The sequence below is a fragment of the Papilio xuthus genome, unplaced genomic scaffold (genome assembly GCF_000836235.2).
Source record: "Papilio xuthus unplaced genomic scaffold, Pxut_1.1 DF826945.1, whole genome shotgun sequence".
Classification (NCBI taxonomy): domain Eukaryota; kingdom Metazoa; phylum Arthropoda; class Insecta; order Lepidoptera; family Papilionidae; genus Papilio; species Papilio xuthus.
Genome location: NW_013531704.1, coordinates 5,640,585 through 5,657,360, shown reverse-complemented (window position 1 = coordinate 5,657,360; position 16,776 = coordinate 5,640,585). Strand labels below are relative to the sequence as shown.

Below are 16,776 nucleotides of genomic sequence, written 5' to 3'. Positions count from 1 at the left end.
ATGTAATTTTTTCTTATTAATAGCCATACACGGACCTCTGTTTGCAGTCGATCGCTTGAAGCTGATACAGACTGCAAGACCGTGTAAGGCAATCTTTAAAATAGTTGTACAAAAATTAATGTCACCAATTGACTGTGGATTAGATTAATGTAATTGGACGAGATAAAACGTGAGGAATTTGTGAATGTAACGAATCAATCACCTTTTAAAGTTTCTCGGTCGTTTAAATACTTATGTTTACGAACGGACGGTACATTGACATTACGTACATCGGTCCAATGAAAAAAAACACTAGGTGATGTTTTAAATGAAAATTGTAATGTCAAAGTGTTTGATGTTATATTGAAATGTAAAATTTTTAAGGATTTATTATTGTAAAAGCTTTTTTTTATCTGTAACTCGGTTGTTGTTTTTTTTTTGTATGGATTTTGGGTAGCTAATAATGAATAGTGATTGTCAATAGAAATAAAACTAGATTTTAATAGTACACCAAACTTGAATATGGAAAACATTATTATTATGTTGATGTAGCTTTTTCGCACAGCGATATAGAGGTTAGGATATTGGTAAGGTTAATTCTTTAAAATATATGGCGCAATATCGCTAATACGTGCTATTTTTTTTTTAAATTCGCGGTTTAATACCTCGATTAGACAGATGTTCTGTTTATCCTTTTTATAAGGTACTATTTTCCAGATAAAACTACCTCTATTTTTTCGTCATTGCTAAATACGCTAAAAAAATTTGCTATTTTTAAATAAAACTTTTTTTTAGTTTAAAAACGCAGATTTTTCTTTGAACTCATCTAAGATTTTTTATACGTTTTCTCTACAAAAAAATTATCAACGTATATTTCAATTTGTAAAAATCTTTAGTTAAAAGTTTATAAAATTGATTTTGTAATATAATTATGAATGTTTTTGCAATGGCGATGTTGCGTCATCTTTAGACGTGTAGACCCTTAGATGTAATCGTCGTAAAAGATTTCTATAGTAAGGTAAACGAATTTATGTGCATATAGAAACCTTCACTCAATTTAAACCGAACAATCGAAATATCTAGAATATTCTTTAGTAATTCTATTGTCTACATTGTCTTTTATTCCAATAATGGACGTTTTTTATTTATCTTTATATTTTTGTTTTTAAATGCGTAAGACTGAACGCAAAATTCCCCATAATTTATTTTTAAAATTTTAGTAGCAACACTTTACCGTGTTAATTTTTTGTTAATACATTTGTATCGATTATACGTTTATTTTACCGTCCATGGAAATGTAGGGGAAGTGTTACAAATCTAACGTGGAGTTTCCATTGCTGTATATTTGTCTGCTTTTTAAAATATGAAACGGATAACAGGTCCTGTGACAGTGGACATCCACGGTAATGTTTTCGATTATTGTGGACACGTCTTAGTATAGTGCTAAACCCTCTCATGTACTATTAAAGATCGTCATATTTCTAGAAATATTCTATATTAATCTTTACTTTTAAACGACCTTAACAAACATATATTTGTAAGGCGAGATTATTTAGGACCGAATATCGTATACTTTTCAGTACAAATTCACAGTTTCTTGACAGAGATTAGTGTTTGGACGTGAATTTTAAATTTGCGTCCGTATTCGCGAATTATTTTTACGTAAATGTAAAAATATCCTACAATTTAAAGCTGTGCGTTTTTAAAAACTATTTTTCCCTGAATTCTGTGCTGGTTACAGTATTTTTTTTTCAATTTCAAACAAACAAAGTTCGAGTTTCAAAGTGTAAAAAACTATTTAAATGTTTTGATGAAGTCATTTACTTTTGGATAACAACTCGGCAACGATTTTTTAATTATAAAATATTGATCTTTATAAGTGGATAAGCTGTAAACCGGGGTATTTTGTGCCCATTTGATTTCCGCCATTTTGGCGCTGATTGTAATGGTGTTAAACCAACTAATGAAAGGAGATGCGTGAACAAAACAAAAGCTATCATTTTCAAGCAGTGACCTATCCAAGGTTTTTCTAGATATCAGTTCTATGAAAGAATAAATGCAATAGGTTATAACGGAGTATTAAGAGTTATTTTAGATTTCAGGATGGATATACATACATGAATGTTTTCAATGAAAATTATATTAGTTTTATTAATGAACGTTCCTGAGAAATATTTTATTGTAATTAATAATTATATGATCAAAGTAGTGAATAGTTTTTGCATATGCAGCTTTATATTCATATTTTATGGTCAGTTTTGTTTTCGACAATATATTAAAATCGATTGTCCTTTCCTATTATGCTTTTCGCTGATATTTTTAACTTATTTCTTAGATTAAGGTTTATTTGGCTTTGGTATGAGGGAGTGTAATGTTTGTTTTCCCATTGCAATTTGAATTCTTCGTTTAAGTTAACTACTAGATGTAAACATTTAAAATAACGAAATTCAATTTAAGTAAAATAAATCTAAAATTTATAAGGATTTATTATTTATAAGGTTGAGTACACAACAAAATAGTATTGATCCATTTGCACAAAACATCCGATATCTTTCATTATCAAGAATGGTTAGTCTTTTATAACATTGCCCTTGAAAATTACGACTGATTTGTATTACAATTCGAATATATGCTAAAGTAATATCTAGTCGAATATAAAATGATAAAAATATAAGCTAAATTTATATTCATTGAAATCAACAGAAAATAAGTGCAATAGATTTAAAGAATTTATTAAAAAAAAAGTCCTGGTCTAAATCTACATAACAATGAAATTACATCGGTCTATATACTTAGAATATAATGTATGTAATATGCTTATTATTAATTATTATTTTTATATGAGAAGTTATAATTTTAAGTTACTATTAATTTTAGTGATAAGATCCAAGGCTGTATTAAAAAGGAGTGTTTTTTTTCCTCAACAAGGAAGTTTATAATGTTTTATTTAACCTATTCGGAATATCTTGTATAAAAATACTCCTGTTTGAACGTAACAGAGATTATAAATATCTCCGTTTGCTAACAAATTGGACGAACTAAACTCTGTTACGGCTGTTTCTATAATTTGTTAATATGTGTGTATGACTAAATAAAAAATAATCCCTTTATTTTGGTAACGAATTGGTGTTATGAAAAATTTGTGAATAAATAATGGTGTCATTCTGAAAACTATTTTTATTTGACAGGAACAAATGTACCAGCGGTTTATCTGTCCCTTCATTTTCCCTGTCGTCTATAAAATATCTATATATATAAAAGAAAGTCGTGTTAGTTACACTATTAATAACACAAGAACGGCTTTACCGATATGGTTGAAAATTGGTTAGGAGGTAGCTTAGAGACGGATAAAGGATACTATTTATTTTTTTCGATTTATGCCTTAAAGAGCTGCTTTCTATTAAACTTATCTATATATTAAGTTTTTTTATATATCGCCGCGGGCGTCAGCTAGTTTTTCATTAAAAAAATAAGTCTAAAATGATTTTGATTGTTGCAGTCTCATTTGCTCGAGTTTTAAAATAGAATGAGGTCTTATTCAAAAATAAAAACAGACGTTGGAAAAAATATGTTTATTTTTAATGTTACTGCATCATTTTACATCGTCCACGATATTCTGAAATAAAATGCATTAGTATTTAGAAAAATATCAAACTAAGCACAGGAAGTAATGATAAAACTTTAGTTTTTTTTACATATAGCAGATTTTTTACAGTCATAACTTTTTAATATTAAATTCACAAAGATGTCTTACCCTTACTCTGCATCTGAAAACGAAGTAGAAAATAATGAAGATAGGAATGGCCACCAGACACAAGCCGAGCGACACCAAGCCAGCGGTCGCTTCGAATGTCGACAGAGATCCCACGCCAGTTAATACCACCTTTGAAAAGTTAAATTGCGTTAAGTTGGTCACCATTTTAATGTGGGTTTCCACTATAAAAAAATAACTAATTATTTTAATTTTCCTAAAAAAGACATAATAATGTGCATTATGACAGTGGAACTTGCCGCTTGCTATTTTTTGGGGTAGTCGTACAGTTATTGGTATAGTAACTTGCTTCTCATGAACGATATTTTGTTGTTAAATGGTCATAATCGGTATTTATTTCATTATAATGAAATCTTCAAATTACAATACGTACGAAAAACAGTAAAGGTGTTAGAGCCCAACTTATCCTCATAAACATGCAGGGATACTCGCCGACCGCAAAGTATATCTCGTCACAGAATGTGGTCTGTCCGTACGTGTAGGTGATAACAAAAGCCACGACGGCGGCTATTGGAGCGCGCGCTTTGGACACCGGCCATGATATTAGGAAGTTAAGGATGTAGAGACCACCCTAGAGAAAAGAAAATCCGAATGTCTAGAACTTTTATAGCCGTACTCATTTATCTTACTTACGTTGGGTTTCTGAGACCAAAATCTCCGTTTAAATGTTTATTTTATTTGTTGTTTCAGTCTCAGAAACCAACAACTATTCGTATGTGGTATTACTTAGTGTTGTTTCTGTATGAAAAATCCACACGAAAGGTCCTAGCGTAAAATTTATAGAATATTGTTACCTGTGTGCAAATCGTCATGACGCCAATAAAACAGAACAGTACACAGATCGCCACAAGGAACGCCCACGAAATCTTACGTATGGAGTGACCCGTGAACGTCGACATTATTGTTTGCAGCAGTAAAGCCTGTAAAGAAAATTATAATTAAACTTTCTTGTTGAATTTTCAAGAATACAAAAAAAAAATCAAAACTTGAACATCAAAATTACGGATCTCAGTTCTTCTTATTTTTTTACATTGATATTAACATATCTTGGCAAAAAATGATATGTTTTATGTCATTGTCTCCGCAATACGACTTGTGCATACCGTGGTGGATACAGAGAGGACAAACAGCGTGAAGAAGACGAGAGCCGACCAAAACTGACTGCCCGGTATCCTCGCTACGTAATCTGCCCATAGTATTATTGATGACGACGAACCTGAAAAAACGTGGTAAATACCAAAAGTTACAATATTTTTGAGAATTTGTACATATTGTATGGGAACACTAATTTGCTCATTTCCCCAAAAAACAAGTGAAGACTTATTACCGCTCCTGTGAAGTTCGCCTTTAAACGAAAAAAAAGTGGTAGCAAGGAACGTGGAGAAGAAAATAATAGTCCTCTCGATTTTGGAATTAAATTCCTAAATAAAAATCTTAAAGCTCTTCTAATGGCACGACAAGCGCCATTTTTTATAGGTATTCAACTGTTGGTTGCGACTGTTATCTACGATATTTATACTTCTAAATACAGGACTTGTTCAACTAGAATCCTGACTAGTTTAGTGGGAGAACGGTCTAAGTATAGCATTCTCACCGCTCCATATATTAGTATCGTTATCATAATCAGTGCGCAGTGCTCCGTGCGCCGCGCCCAGCAGCAGCGCACTGCCCATACAGCTAGTCTTTGCCACGAGGAAGGTGAGGAGTGCTGTGGTGGCCAGTGTGTGAGGCGCCTTCGGGCAGTACGAGCCCAGCATCACCAGTACTCCCTGGGATATTGACATCTGCACCAGCGAGTACTCGAGAGCGTCGCGCCATATCTATCAAAAACAGGACAGAATATAGACCCGAAGTACGACTTTTCTTCGAAGAGTAATCTATCCCATGGAAATCGTCTTTGTTCAGGCTACATTGTGTGTTAAATTTCATTCTTTCGATTCCCGATTTCAAATGTACTTGATTAAAAAGATTCATCCAAATTTTCTTATTCAGTATACCTGCGTGCCCTCAAGCAGAACATTCCAGTCGCACTCATTGAACATGGCGGCGGCGCCTGAGAGCCTCGTCGCGCCCAGCACACACACCAGTAACACGAAATATGTCAGCACATCTTTGAATAGTACCAACTGGAAGAAAGTAAAGATATGCTAATAGAAATCATGACCTTGAAACATCGGAGTGGACCAAAACAGTGACAGTGTTGCCTGCGAACATCCGCTAGTCGTTAAAATAAATCAAGAACGTGAATGAAATTTTACTAATGTTCTGAATTAATGAAAATGATTCGATGAAAATGTTCGTAATTAAGAAACTCATCAAATACTTTGTAGATCTTACTTTAGAGTAGCTGTATATGCGTTTGAATGCGATAAAGTATATGAGTAGCCAGCTGATGACGTAGTAGACGGCCAGCTCGGGCACCACGCTGCCCAGACCACCCTTCAGCCCGTCGCGTTTTAAGTTCAAGATGAAATTACTAAAAATAACACGTTATTACTCCTTTTCCAAATTACTTATAAGCTTTAAATTGTTTATGGATTCCAGTGTAATTTTTATATCGAAGCAGAGTAGCCGAAACCTGCTCGGTCAATGGAACGCTAGTTGTAAAAAGTTCTACTATACAAACAAGAAGAACGACTGTGCGGGAGTCTCGCTGCTCTCCGGTAGGGGTCGATGTCGCGCGGCGCAGGCTGGCTGCGCAGTCGCGGCGCAGTGCAGCCAGGGCAGGAATGCATGCGCTGAATGCACCAGCAGCGCCAGGCACCACGCGCTCACTGCTCCCGACACAAACGCCGTCAGCGCGCAGCACGCCAGCATTGCGAAACCCACTCCTGAGGGACGTAACTAAATCACTAACATGCTTTAGCGTAGTTTAGATTTTGTAATTTCTCCATAGGTAGGCGAAAGGCTGTAAGAATTAAGCCAAAATCTTAAGATTTATAAAAACTTGCGAGTAGGTAGTCCATGTAGATGATGGAGCGTCGTATAGATTATTTATGCAAATATACCACGATTTTTTTTTTAATTTACGGTTCAAATGTTTAATTAATAAACTTATTTATATGTTGTACCTCGAGCCACCGGCGACAAATCCCAGCAATTGATAACACTTTTCTTTGTAACAATACCCAGAGCCAGCTCCAAATACATGAGCGGGTAGCCGAAGATTACGCTCAGAATGTTGTATAGAAATATGAAAGGTATGAATTTTTTCATATCGTGTAAATAAGGGTGCCACCACACTTGCACTATACCGATACAAGATGACATTACGAGTTGTCTATAGTTTATGTTGTTCGTCCAACGGTCATTGATCTGAGAGTAATAAGAAAAATATAATGAAAACTAAAAAAACAAAACAGCTTTTTAGTATTTTCGTTGTGTTTCCACTTAATAAAGACTTGTACACAAACAAATTTTTAACTATGTTTTAAGACAAGAGAGATGTTAATTACGTTACGTCGAAACCCAAGTGTGTAGTGGTTAAAAATATGTGATAGCTTACAAAAGGATTTTCTATTGTTTCAGACGAAGTCGAAGCACTCAAACTCTTCGTACGTGAACTCTAAAAATTATAAAAAAACACACACATTTAATTCAAATTCATATTTAGGAGTAATTCAAACAAATATATTCAAGATATGATCTGTTAGTTCCTACATATTATTTTTCATACATACCACACTTTCGCTCATAGTTTACAAATTATAAGAATAATAATATAAAATGTTGTTTCTATAAATGAACATCAAAATCGGTCGTAAGATGTGACATAAAAATCGTCAGATCGACAAGAATATCCGACTTAGTGGGTATAAGTCAAACTACCGCTCACTAGCGCCCCTCTGTCAACGTCAAAAAAGAGTTACAAGATTCTATTCACTTTGTATGGACCAACAAGGATATTTGAATCGGCGGCCATACGTTAAACTAAATTATGATAGCTCACTAGCACCCCTGTCAATGTCAAAAACCTTTTGTCACAATACCATTTTTTCGTGCTGTAGTTGTCATTTTACGTTTTTTTCTTTTTTGTCCTGTAGGTTATTAGTTCATGTAGGTTTTACATATTTTCGGACAGAATTAAACGCGACAGCAACAACATGCAGCACGGATAATATCCATATTTGGCTTTACAATAGTACAGAACCTTTTTATCAATTTTTCCAGGAAAATTGAAAACTTACTTTAATATTGGCACTAGTAATCTTTTGACACAGTCGCTTAGTGTAGATTTCTCACATTAAATAAAAAGAAATTGGAAAAAATATCCTTTTGATAAAACAATTGTTTATTTTAACTTATAACATAGCACACAATGTCCAACAATACAATATAACTAAATAAAGTTGATACGCACCGTTTTTCAAAAATCAAATCAAATTCAAACTAAATCAATAATATGAAGAACTTTTTACATGACAAGTATACACAAAAAAATATGTAAAATTGTCGTTTACATGGTTGGTGCAAATATATGAAAAACACCATTCGTTCACTAAAGTTTTTTGGTTACATATTATTTGTACCAAATGTGCCCTTAATATCTAGGAACCGGCGTCTCTGATAACATAGTTTGAATCACTTATCAGCCCAAAAATATAGTTTTTTTTAATAAAAGTAGTCAGGAAACATTTTTTAAGCATCCAAAAATGCGCGCATTTTGGCTTTGTCATAGATTATAGAGGATTTTTTTTTCTAAGGAACAGAAGTTGATTAGAAATTATGGAATTTTTATTCAAATCGCTAAACTCCTTTTATTCAACATAAAATTACCACTTTTTTATTATCATAATGATATTTAATAGTATAAGGTACCTTTACTATTAGTAGCTTATATAAAAAATTAATACTAAAACCATTAAAATTATTGCTTTACCTAAATGTCTTTTATTGCAATTTTAAAAGCGTAAATTGGATTATGTTTCTAATCAATTAAATTTATATTTTTTTAATTGTGACGTCATCAATTCCCAGATATAATGTAATTTTTTGCAGATTTTTTTATAGCATTTAAATTATTTTTAACATTAAGAGGCACATGTTTTTACGATATCAATCTCGCTTCTTCAATGTAAAACTAACCTAACTATTTTTTTTTAATTATAGAAAATTTTAAACTTTATTTTGACTCTAAATGTTTTGGTGATGGATTCGAAATTAAATAAGTAATCAATAGACAAATTATAAAACCGCTATTTCTACTCTTTTTATTAGCTTAGACGTCATAATGTCCGAGGCCTGTGCGTCCAAGCACGCACAAGCCTAACTTTACTCCTCTTATCCTTCCCACCCTTTTCTTGCAAGGTATTATAATTATGGAAAAGGAGTTTAATCCTCTTTCTGTGTGTCCTTTCCTCTGTCGATTAAAAGTAGGCAACGCATCTGCAAGCTATAGACAGCTTCACTCACTATTTTGGAGAATTTAGGTTAAAATTATATTCGTGAAAAAAAAATTGTACATTAAAGTAGCGATATTTTAAACTTACATTACATGAAAACGAAAAATTAATGAATTATTTCTGTGTATACAATGTTAAAAGTTCCACACATTGTATTACCCAAGCTATAACTTGTATACAATATTGTATTTAATATACATAATATTAAAATAAGTTTGTATAGACTTCAAATACTGAAGAGATCGCCCGCTGAAGGCAAAGGTGCTAGACCTCCGGTAACATCAGGCAATCTGGACACATCTGGCAAATTGTCTATGTGTGATTTCACTTCAGCCTTCACTGCGTATATTTTCTGCAGTTTGATATTATATTCCTGGAAGAAAATTATGTTTTATTTATTTTCTTTAATAATATATTTTTAACGTTATTAAGCGGAAAGAACTATAGGAGAAAATATTCAAATACACAGCCCATTTCCATAAACGTTCGTGCTAAAACCCCTTTTCCACTATTCCGTAATCAACCACAACCGCCATCTCAGTTTAATGCAAAGTAATACAATGTAATTAATTATTTAAGTTCGATTTTACTATTTGAGTGGGACTTCTAGTGGAACTGGGATTTAACTCCACAGGTACATAATAGTACATACCTCTAGACGGGCTTCCGCCTGTTTGGCGAGGTCTCTCTGTGCCTGCGCGAAGTCCCTGAGCATGCCCGCAACCCGCCTTCTCTTCTCCAACTCCTCGGACAACCTCAGGTTATATTCAGCCAGCAGTTCCACCGCTGAATTCACCACAGTACTCAGACTGAGCGCTGCTTCCTTATCTGAAATAAATGTTTGAAACATTTATTTCAATGGAATGGGTGTTTGATTTTGAAGTGGTTATTTTAATGTGTGGATTTCGACTCTATAGTCGACCAGTGTTACTATTAACACTGGTATTAATATAACTTGACTTCATCAGTGCAGGACTAAAAACTGGCCTATAATATGCCCGCATGAATCAGCTACCTTCCCGCAAACGTCCAGTCAAAATCAGTCCAACCATTGTGGAAATTAACTGGAATAGTTGTTAAAGGCTAGTATTATTCAAGTAGTTTAGGTCAGATAACCTCATTTTGGTACTGAGTGTTGCATAATAGTCCCCAGTTATTGACTACTAACATCCCCAGATCAAAGACAATGATTTTTATATCTATATTTAATTTTTCTGTCTATAGTTTTCAAATTATAAACATGTTGCATATTCTAACCTTACACTGTTTTGTACTTAACTATAGTCTGCTGATAAGTCTAGAAGTTACACAATAAGAAAATGACTGTAGGTTCATAGATTTTTAATTTTTTGTAGTATATATGTATCTCTTCACTGGTTGTGTGTGTGTGGACTTATGTTTTATCATTCTATTGAAATTTGGACAGATTTAAAAGTTTAAGTATCATAGTCTTACAAACTTATGTGGCCCGGTGTGACCAGTGCTGTTATGACAATATGTCTTGTTGGAAAATATTGAAAATAATGTTGAGCATAGAAAGATAAAAGACAAGGTAACTACAGTCTGACTGGTACACTGGCACTTTAATTTTGATATGGAGTGCTTAACAGTTTTTCTCACCGGACCAGATAAGGATATCATACTATAGTGTTCAAATATTTGCAGACTGCATAAAACAGTAAATGTGTGTAATAAATGAAACAAAATGTTTGCTTGTATCAACATTTATTTGTATAATTGTTTTAACAAAAACTGCTTGATGCAGTCTGTGGTATGGATTGTTGTTACCTGCTAACTTAGATAATAATTGAACTTCCGATACTTCCGGAGGAAGGGAGGCGATCCTTTCTCTCACCGCCTCATCACTTGATGCGCTTGATTCCAATTCTAATAAAGCCTGGAAAAGATAATGAGTCTTTAAAATTGGAAAATGGTAGAGTTCCCATGTTCCTTAGATTTAATATTGTATATCAGCAGGAAAATATTTCAACATGGATTCATGGTAATGTCCAAATTTTTCTTTTTGGAGATTTTGTATAACATTGATTATGTATTCTTTGAAACATTTATTTGCCTTCTATTTTTGCGTTTTCTTTTTAAATATTTTCATTTTTTAAATTCACTTCATGAGTAAGAATTTTAAGGCTACATTTTGTTACTTTTTAGAACTTGTTTATTGACCTTTTACTTAAAAAAAAATATTTTACAATCTATTTTAATATACCTTAATTAATTCTTCAGGTTCCGGAGGGTCTCCGGGTGGGGTTTTTGGACTAAGTGTTACATGTGTCTCTACATGACCATCAATTTCCACTTTTGTTTCACTTTTACGTCTTTCTCTTTTCTCTTTATTCTCTAACTTTGGCTTTTTCTCAGTCTCTTTTACCTCCTCCTTTACCTCTGATGTTTTACGTTTAGTTGCTTGATTAGGTATTGCATCATTCGGATCCACTGGAACAAATAAAACATTATAACAAACTCAAATTTGAAATATTTATTTTAAAATATGAGTGTATTTGTGTCAAGAGCTAAACAATGCAGACTTCAATCAAATACTTTTCAAAATGTAGTAAAGGTTAAATACTTTTCATAATGATATCTTAAAACTATAAAAATGCTTCAATACTTACTTGCTTCTTTAAATTCTTGTATCTTGTCAGCATCGTAAACACCTCTCTCTTGCCAAATGGACAGTATTCTGTGAAGTGATTGCTTGGTTTTTGCATTGATACCCGTTTTGGCCATATGTTGGAAAGTTGGCACAAGGACCTCGCCAAATTCTTTGCCATATTCTGGACCTTTCTTTTTACTATTTTGTATCACATCATTAGCCAGATACATAAATGTGAGTTGTTTACTATCTTTCGCTAAAAGAATATTTCTTATTATCTTCATTAAGTTCTAAGTAGAACATTAGACAACAGGAGTCATCAAATCGAATATATAATAATTCAAGAAACTTCGATAATTGACGAATACCATTTATGTAATCAAAGTTATTGCAATAAAAATCTTTTTCCTTATTCAAAATAATAATTTCACTGATTTTATGAGACACAATTAAATGTTATGATGCACTAAAGGGAAATTACAGGTTACCTTTTAACAATTCCTTAAACCAAGTTTTGACTACGGCAGCGTGGTGTTTGCGATGGTGAATTAACCATAAAGACAACGTTTGAATACTTTGTTGACTTGAATTCAGATCTTGTAGTTTACGAACCAACGCATTTTCAGTAAAACCTGCCATGGCGCAACTAAAATTAGTTTTATAACAACAAACGGATAATATTTCCACCGCGAAGTAAAATAATTTGACAGTTATTTTTTTCTTTCGAATTTGACACTGAAGGCACTGACGTTCGTGTTCGTTTTGAAAACAGACTAAAATAAATTAGTTAAGAAATTAGCTGCTTGATTTGTTTTCTTTTTCGCTCTAATTATGCTTATAATTGGAAGTTATTACACTTATTGGAAGTTATTAAATGTTAATATAGTTGAAAGGTGTGTGAATCAATATCAAATTATGTAGGCAATAAAATTTAGGATCCATGTTCGCATGCACAATTTCCTCGCTCATATTTTACTATTATCAGCAGCTGATATAAAAATGGTCGAATAATTTTTTACTTTATCCAGAAGAAGTAAACAAAATCGTGTGCTCTGTCTGTGGAAACCCATGATAATTATGAGGGTTTACCTTGAACTCCAACTGAGGGCAATTTTTCATTGTCTGATTTATGTCACAAAATTTAAATACTACAAGAAAAAGAAAAGGTCTGCTAGGACTTAATGAAGATAAGATCTAAAAGACGATGGTTACATACTTCAGTCGTGTAACAAGACAACAAAGAAAAAAAATCGTCCTATAAGGAAATTGACATGGCTGATAAATGTTGAGGTCGTTGGTACAGTACCCTCATAACTTTCTTAAGAATCTGTTCAAATATTAACAAGACACTTCCTGACGTAAATGCTACACACAATGTAAAATATTTGTTGTAGATAACGTCGCATAAATATGCTATATGATTGTACGGGAGATCCTCCTCTTGTCCTCCACTTATAGCGATTGTTCTGTACGAGCATATAGATTGAAGTTTACATCTCACATCTTTACAATGAAGGTTATTTTTTTAACGAAATTGTGTCCTTCCAAATCCGGTATAATAAGCATTTCATATCGATTAGATTTGCATAGTTTATTTTACGTACCATCATCGTCATGGTACTAACATCAATTTTGTGATGTTTAAACCGGTTTTAATTCGATGTTATAATTTGTATGCGTCTTTGAATGCTTGTGGTTACCAATTTTAGAAACATAAAATTAGTAATACAGCAGTCAGGATTTGTAGTTATGCTTATTAACACGTTACCTGCCAGAATGATTTTACGAAAACCGAAAAAAAATGACCCGCTGTTTATAAGCTTTATGAGGCCTTGCCGGTCACGCTGTATACAACAACAACAATTCGATTAAAAAGCGTCCGACAAGCCACAGCGAGGTGTTGAATGGAAGTATGGCTTGTCGGACACATAGTCCGACACGGCCTGATTGAAACATTAGCTTGTCATATAGTCCGACACGGCGGCTAACGTGTTAAATAGATATTTTAATTATTAAAACTAAATATATGTGTAGACTTCATTTAATATCGACTGCCAGACACAAAAAATGAAAAGCGGATTAAAAATTAAACCGACGTAAAAACTTCAATTAACCACAAAATTTTAATATTTTATAGAGTATCTCTTCTTAGCTATAAAGTTTAGAAAACAAAAGAAACTATACTATAATCTGTATATTTAAAAAGTAACATGCAGATATTTTTTAACAATGTACTTAAGACAGTCGTACTTTTATATATGCTTTTTAAATTAGACTGCAAATTAGGTTACACTGCTATTCAGTTCATTTAAGTTTGTGTAATCAAGTATTAGTGTGCAAGCCTTAGTACGTTCCGGTCTACAAGACCTAGGTACGTAAGTTTAATTAATGGACTATCCAGACCTGAATATTACTTATAACTTCACTGGCTAAGCGCAAATTGTCTGTCATTTTGCTTTAAAAACCATGGGTAGCATTGTAGTAGGTCCCTAACCTAGTTGTGCAAGTCTTTGGGTTTAGATTGCTAATACATTATTGTCAGGGGTTATAATTTTCATATTGATTTATAATCAAAGACGAAAATCGCACTTTTCTAGATACTAATTGCAAAGCGACTTGCCTCTGACAGGACTGATCGTGTCGTCACAAAGTAAACAAAAAATGCTTTAGTTACCGTGGGTTTCTGAGACCAAAATCCCCGTATAAAACATATTGTCATCTCTGATTTGTCAAAGATAATGACAGGGATGCCAATATGTTTGATACAGAGATTTTGGTGCAACAAACTCTTGGTTATAGGTGAAGTGATTCCATCGGCATGTTTAATCGTAACCTTGCTTGTTGAAGACGTTGCAATGCGATGCATCTAATTTTAATTTATGGACTGGTTTAGCTTGAAATATTATTATGGTGGTTTTGGTAAAATAGTTTTTATTGTGTTATATTAAGGTGCACTGAGGGACCTTAACTATGGTCCTTCGTTGATGCACTCGATCTTTCTCCGTTGTTTTACGCACCTGCGCTCGCGCGCTTCGTCTCAGTACAGTTTTAAAAGGCCACCACGGAACGCGGCAACCGTCAACCGCGTCCGCTGAATCCGCGCGAAAATGAAATCGAGTTTCTAAATTCGAACGTTCGATTTTTTTAGCAATAAAAACTCTTTGCTATCAAAACATCTTTCGATTCGTATTAAATTTTTTACTTTTACAATTTTTTACTCACATAAAAATAGCGTGTTAAAAATGCAATTTTTCAGCCTCAGTTACGTGTCTAGTGTAGTTTTAATATCGATAGTTTTATTAGCCAGTGCTCAAAGGCCTAACAATAATCAACGAGACCTTGGTGAGTACAACAAATATTACTGAAAAAAAATAGTTTTTATTAAAAGGACAAGAATGTTGCCTTAACAATCCTAAAGTTGATTTTCCCATAGCACTAATGACCTTCGCAGTTATAGTTCAAAAATGTGATTAACTACACGCAATCTCATTGCATTGGATCGTCCAATAAAATATATTATAAAGATTTATGAAGATGTTTTAAATGCATATCTTGCAATTGTGCTTATTGAACTTTTTTCTATATTTGTCTATTTTCACGTTATTAAAATCTAACAAATTACGGTAAAACTTTATGATAGATATATTTTTTTTAGTTGGTTGCATTTCAAGTTAAAAAATGGGCTATATGAGAATCATTATATATACAAAGTTGAATTCCAATGACACCTTATTATAAATCCTATAAAGTATTACAATGTATAACATAAAAAAATAATTCTGCGTATTTTTTTAATTATTTCCACTACATATGTAATCATAATTTTTTAAACTTCGAATTGTTACTCCTTACTATGATTTACTTTTTAATTTTCTCCATGTTCAAAGCAGATGTTTGATTGAGTCGGAACACCTTTCATCGTGTTACATAACTATTGACCGTGATTATAAGTAGGTACTACGTAGTGTTTGGGATCCGTTGCCTACGTATACTACTTTTACTTTTAGTGACACAACTCCGAGTGAGATTTCTCTCGCCACTTAATGACAGACTTAAGTATATGTTAAGATATATTGATTATACATATAGATATACTGTTTGTGAAGATATTTGCTTTTGTACAAGTACAAGTTGCTTACGTATGTTAGCTGTCGCCCGCAACACCGTCTGCGCGGGATTAAAAAAAACTTAATTAGTAGCCTATATGTTCTTCCAGGCTATGTTCTACATCTATGCAGCCGTTCTGGAGATAACTTCAAACAAACATCCATGCATCCATCCACTAAACATTCATATTAATTAATGTTAAAAGGCGACAGAGGTTTGTCAGAACCGCTGCAAATGCAAGTTCGTGGTCTGCCTGCCCCTCTGGGTGACTGCCGTGATAATATCGTTGTTGTTATCTGAAATATGTTTTCTCATAATATGTCTATTGAATCGAATGATTAGGAAATAGAGAAATAATGATTTCCATCAAAAGTATCTTTGAACTTGATATTGAAAAGCACAATCTTTATGACCTGGATAGATTAAAGTACGGTCATAGACTACAAAAGAAGGAAGGCGTTTGCCGGTCCATAACAATGACTCATATAAACTACATAGTTTTGTTAGTACAAAACTATGTAAAATAAAACATAATATCCATTGTAAGATAGTTCTTATTGTATTAGCTTTATGTTGCCCACACTTTTACAATCTATTACCATATGTTGCTATGATATTTTCTTCATCGGCTCACTATATGTCACCACTGAGGAGCTCGGACCTTACCTAAGTTAAGGGTGTTTAGGCCATAGTCAACAAAGCTGGCATACTGTGGGTTAGTTAACTTCACACATATCTTTGAATTTCTTCGCATATGTCGGTTGTATCACGATGTTTTTCTTTATAGTAAGAACGTCGGATAAATGTATATTTACTATGACAATATTTGTTAAGTTTTTTCTCTAGTTGTTTTAATTACCTATGGCACAGTTATTAATAAGAATTCATATAATTTGCAGGACACA

General features: G+C 33.0%; 3 protein-coding genes across 4 annotated transcripts in view; 1 reads left to right on the top strand and 2 right to left on the bottom strand.

Moving 5' to 3' along the window:
* Positions 1 to 3,536: 3,536 nt before the first annotated feature.
* On the bottom strand, positions 3,537 to 7,721 carry LOC106121548 (sodium-dependent serotonin transporter). Its single transcript, XM_013317258.1, has 12 exons — positions 7,432 to 7,721; positions 7,257 to 7,316; positions 6,823 to 7,066; positions 6,378 to 6,582; positions 6,089 to 6,227; positions 5,749 to 5,877; positions 5,346 to 5,571; positions 4,855 to 4,967; positions 4,546 to 4,671; positions 4,125 to 4,322; positions 3,734 to 3,862; positions 3,537 to 3,595 (listed from the first exon to the last, which is right to left on the bottom strand). The coding sequence occupies exons 1-12, from the start codon at positions 7,444 to 7,446 to the stop codon at positions 3,572 to 3,574; spliced, it is 1,608 nt and encodes a 535-aa protein (XP_013172712.1). The 5' UTR covers positions 7,447 to 7,721; the 3' UTR covers positions 3,537 to 3,571.
* A 1,574-nt stretch (positions 7,722 to 9,295) lies between these two features.
* LOC106121047 (regulation of nuclear pre-mRNA domain-containing protein 1B) lies at positions 9,296 to 12,491 on the bottom strand. Its single transcript, XM_013316531.1, has 6 exons — positions 12,253 to 12,491; positions 11,784 to 12,020; positions 11,378 to 11,604; positions 10,942 to 11,050; positions 9,806 to 9,981; positions 9,296 to 9,526 (listed from the first exon to the last, which is right to left on the bottom strand). The coding sequence occupies exons 1-6, from the start codon at positions 12,401 to 12,403 to the stop codon at positions 9,380 to 9,382; spliced, it is 1,047 nt and encodes a 348-aa protein (XP_013171985.1). The 5' UTR covers positions 12,404 to 12,491; the 3' UTR covers positions 9,296 to 9,379.
* Positions 12,492 to 14,815: 2,324 nt separating this feature from the next.
* The window catches only part of LOC106121351 (Brevican core protein triforce), a 62,823-nt gene continuing 60,862 nt past the window's right edge, over positions 14,816 to 16,776 (top strand). For both annotated transcript variants that reach the window (XM_013316982.1, XM_013316981.1), the window contains exon 1: positions 14,816 to 15,106. In XM_013316982.1, the coding sequence (XP_013172436.1) occupies positions 15,007 to 15,106 (100 nt within the window). In that variant the 5' untranslated portion in view covers positions 14,816 to 15,006. The remainder of the gene's footprint in view (positions 15,107 to 16,776) is intronic.

What these genes read in the sequence shown, in the direction of transcription:
- LOC106121548 (XM_013317258.1), bottom strand. An exon ending in CCCGCACAGTCGTTCTTCTT is followed by an intron (nt 6,228 to 6,377) that starts GTTTGTATAGTA and finishes TGTTATTTTTAG; the next exon opens with TAATTTCATCTTGAACTTAA. An exon ending in TTCTGCTTGAGGGCACGCAG is followed by an intron (nt 5,572 to 5,748) that starts GTATACTGAATA and finishes TGTTTTTGATAG; the next exon opens with ATATGGCGCGACGCTCTCGA.
- LOC106121047 (XM_013316531.1), bottom strand. Translation starts at nt 12,403, where the DNA reads ATGGCAGGTTTTACTGAAAATGCGTTGGTTCGTAAACTACAAGATCTG. An exon ending in GTTTAAGGAATTGTTAAAAG is followed by an intron (nt 12,021 to 12,252) that starts GTAACCTGTAAT and finishes ATATTCTTTTAG; the next exon opens with CGAAAGATAGTAAACAACTC. An exon ending in AACCTGAAGAATTAATTAAG is followed by an intron (nt 11,051 to 11,377) that starts GTATATTAAAAT and finishes TATCTTTTCCAG; the next exon opens with GCTTTATTAGAATTGGAATC.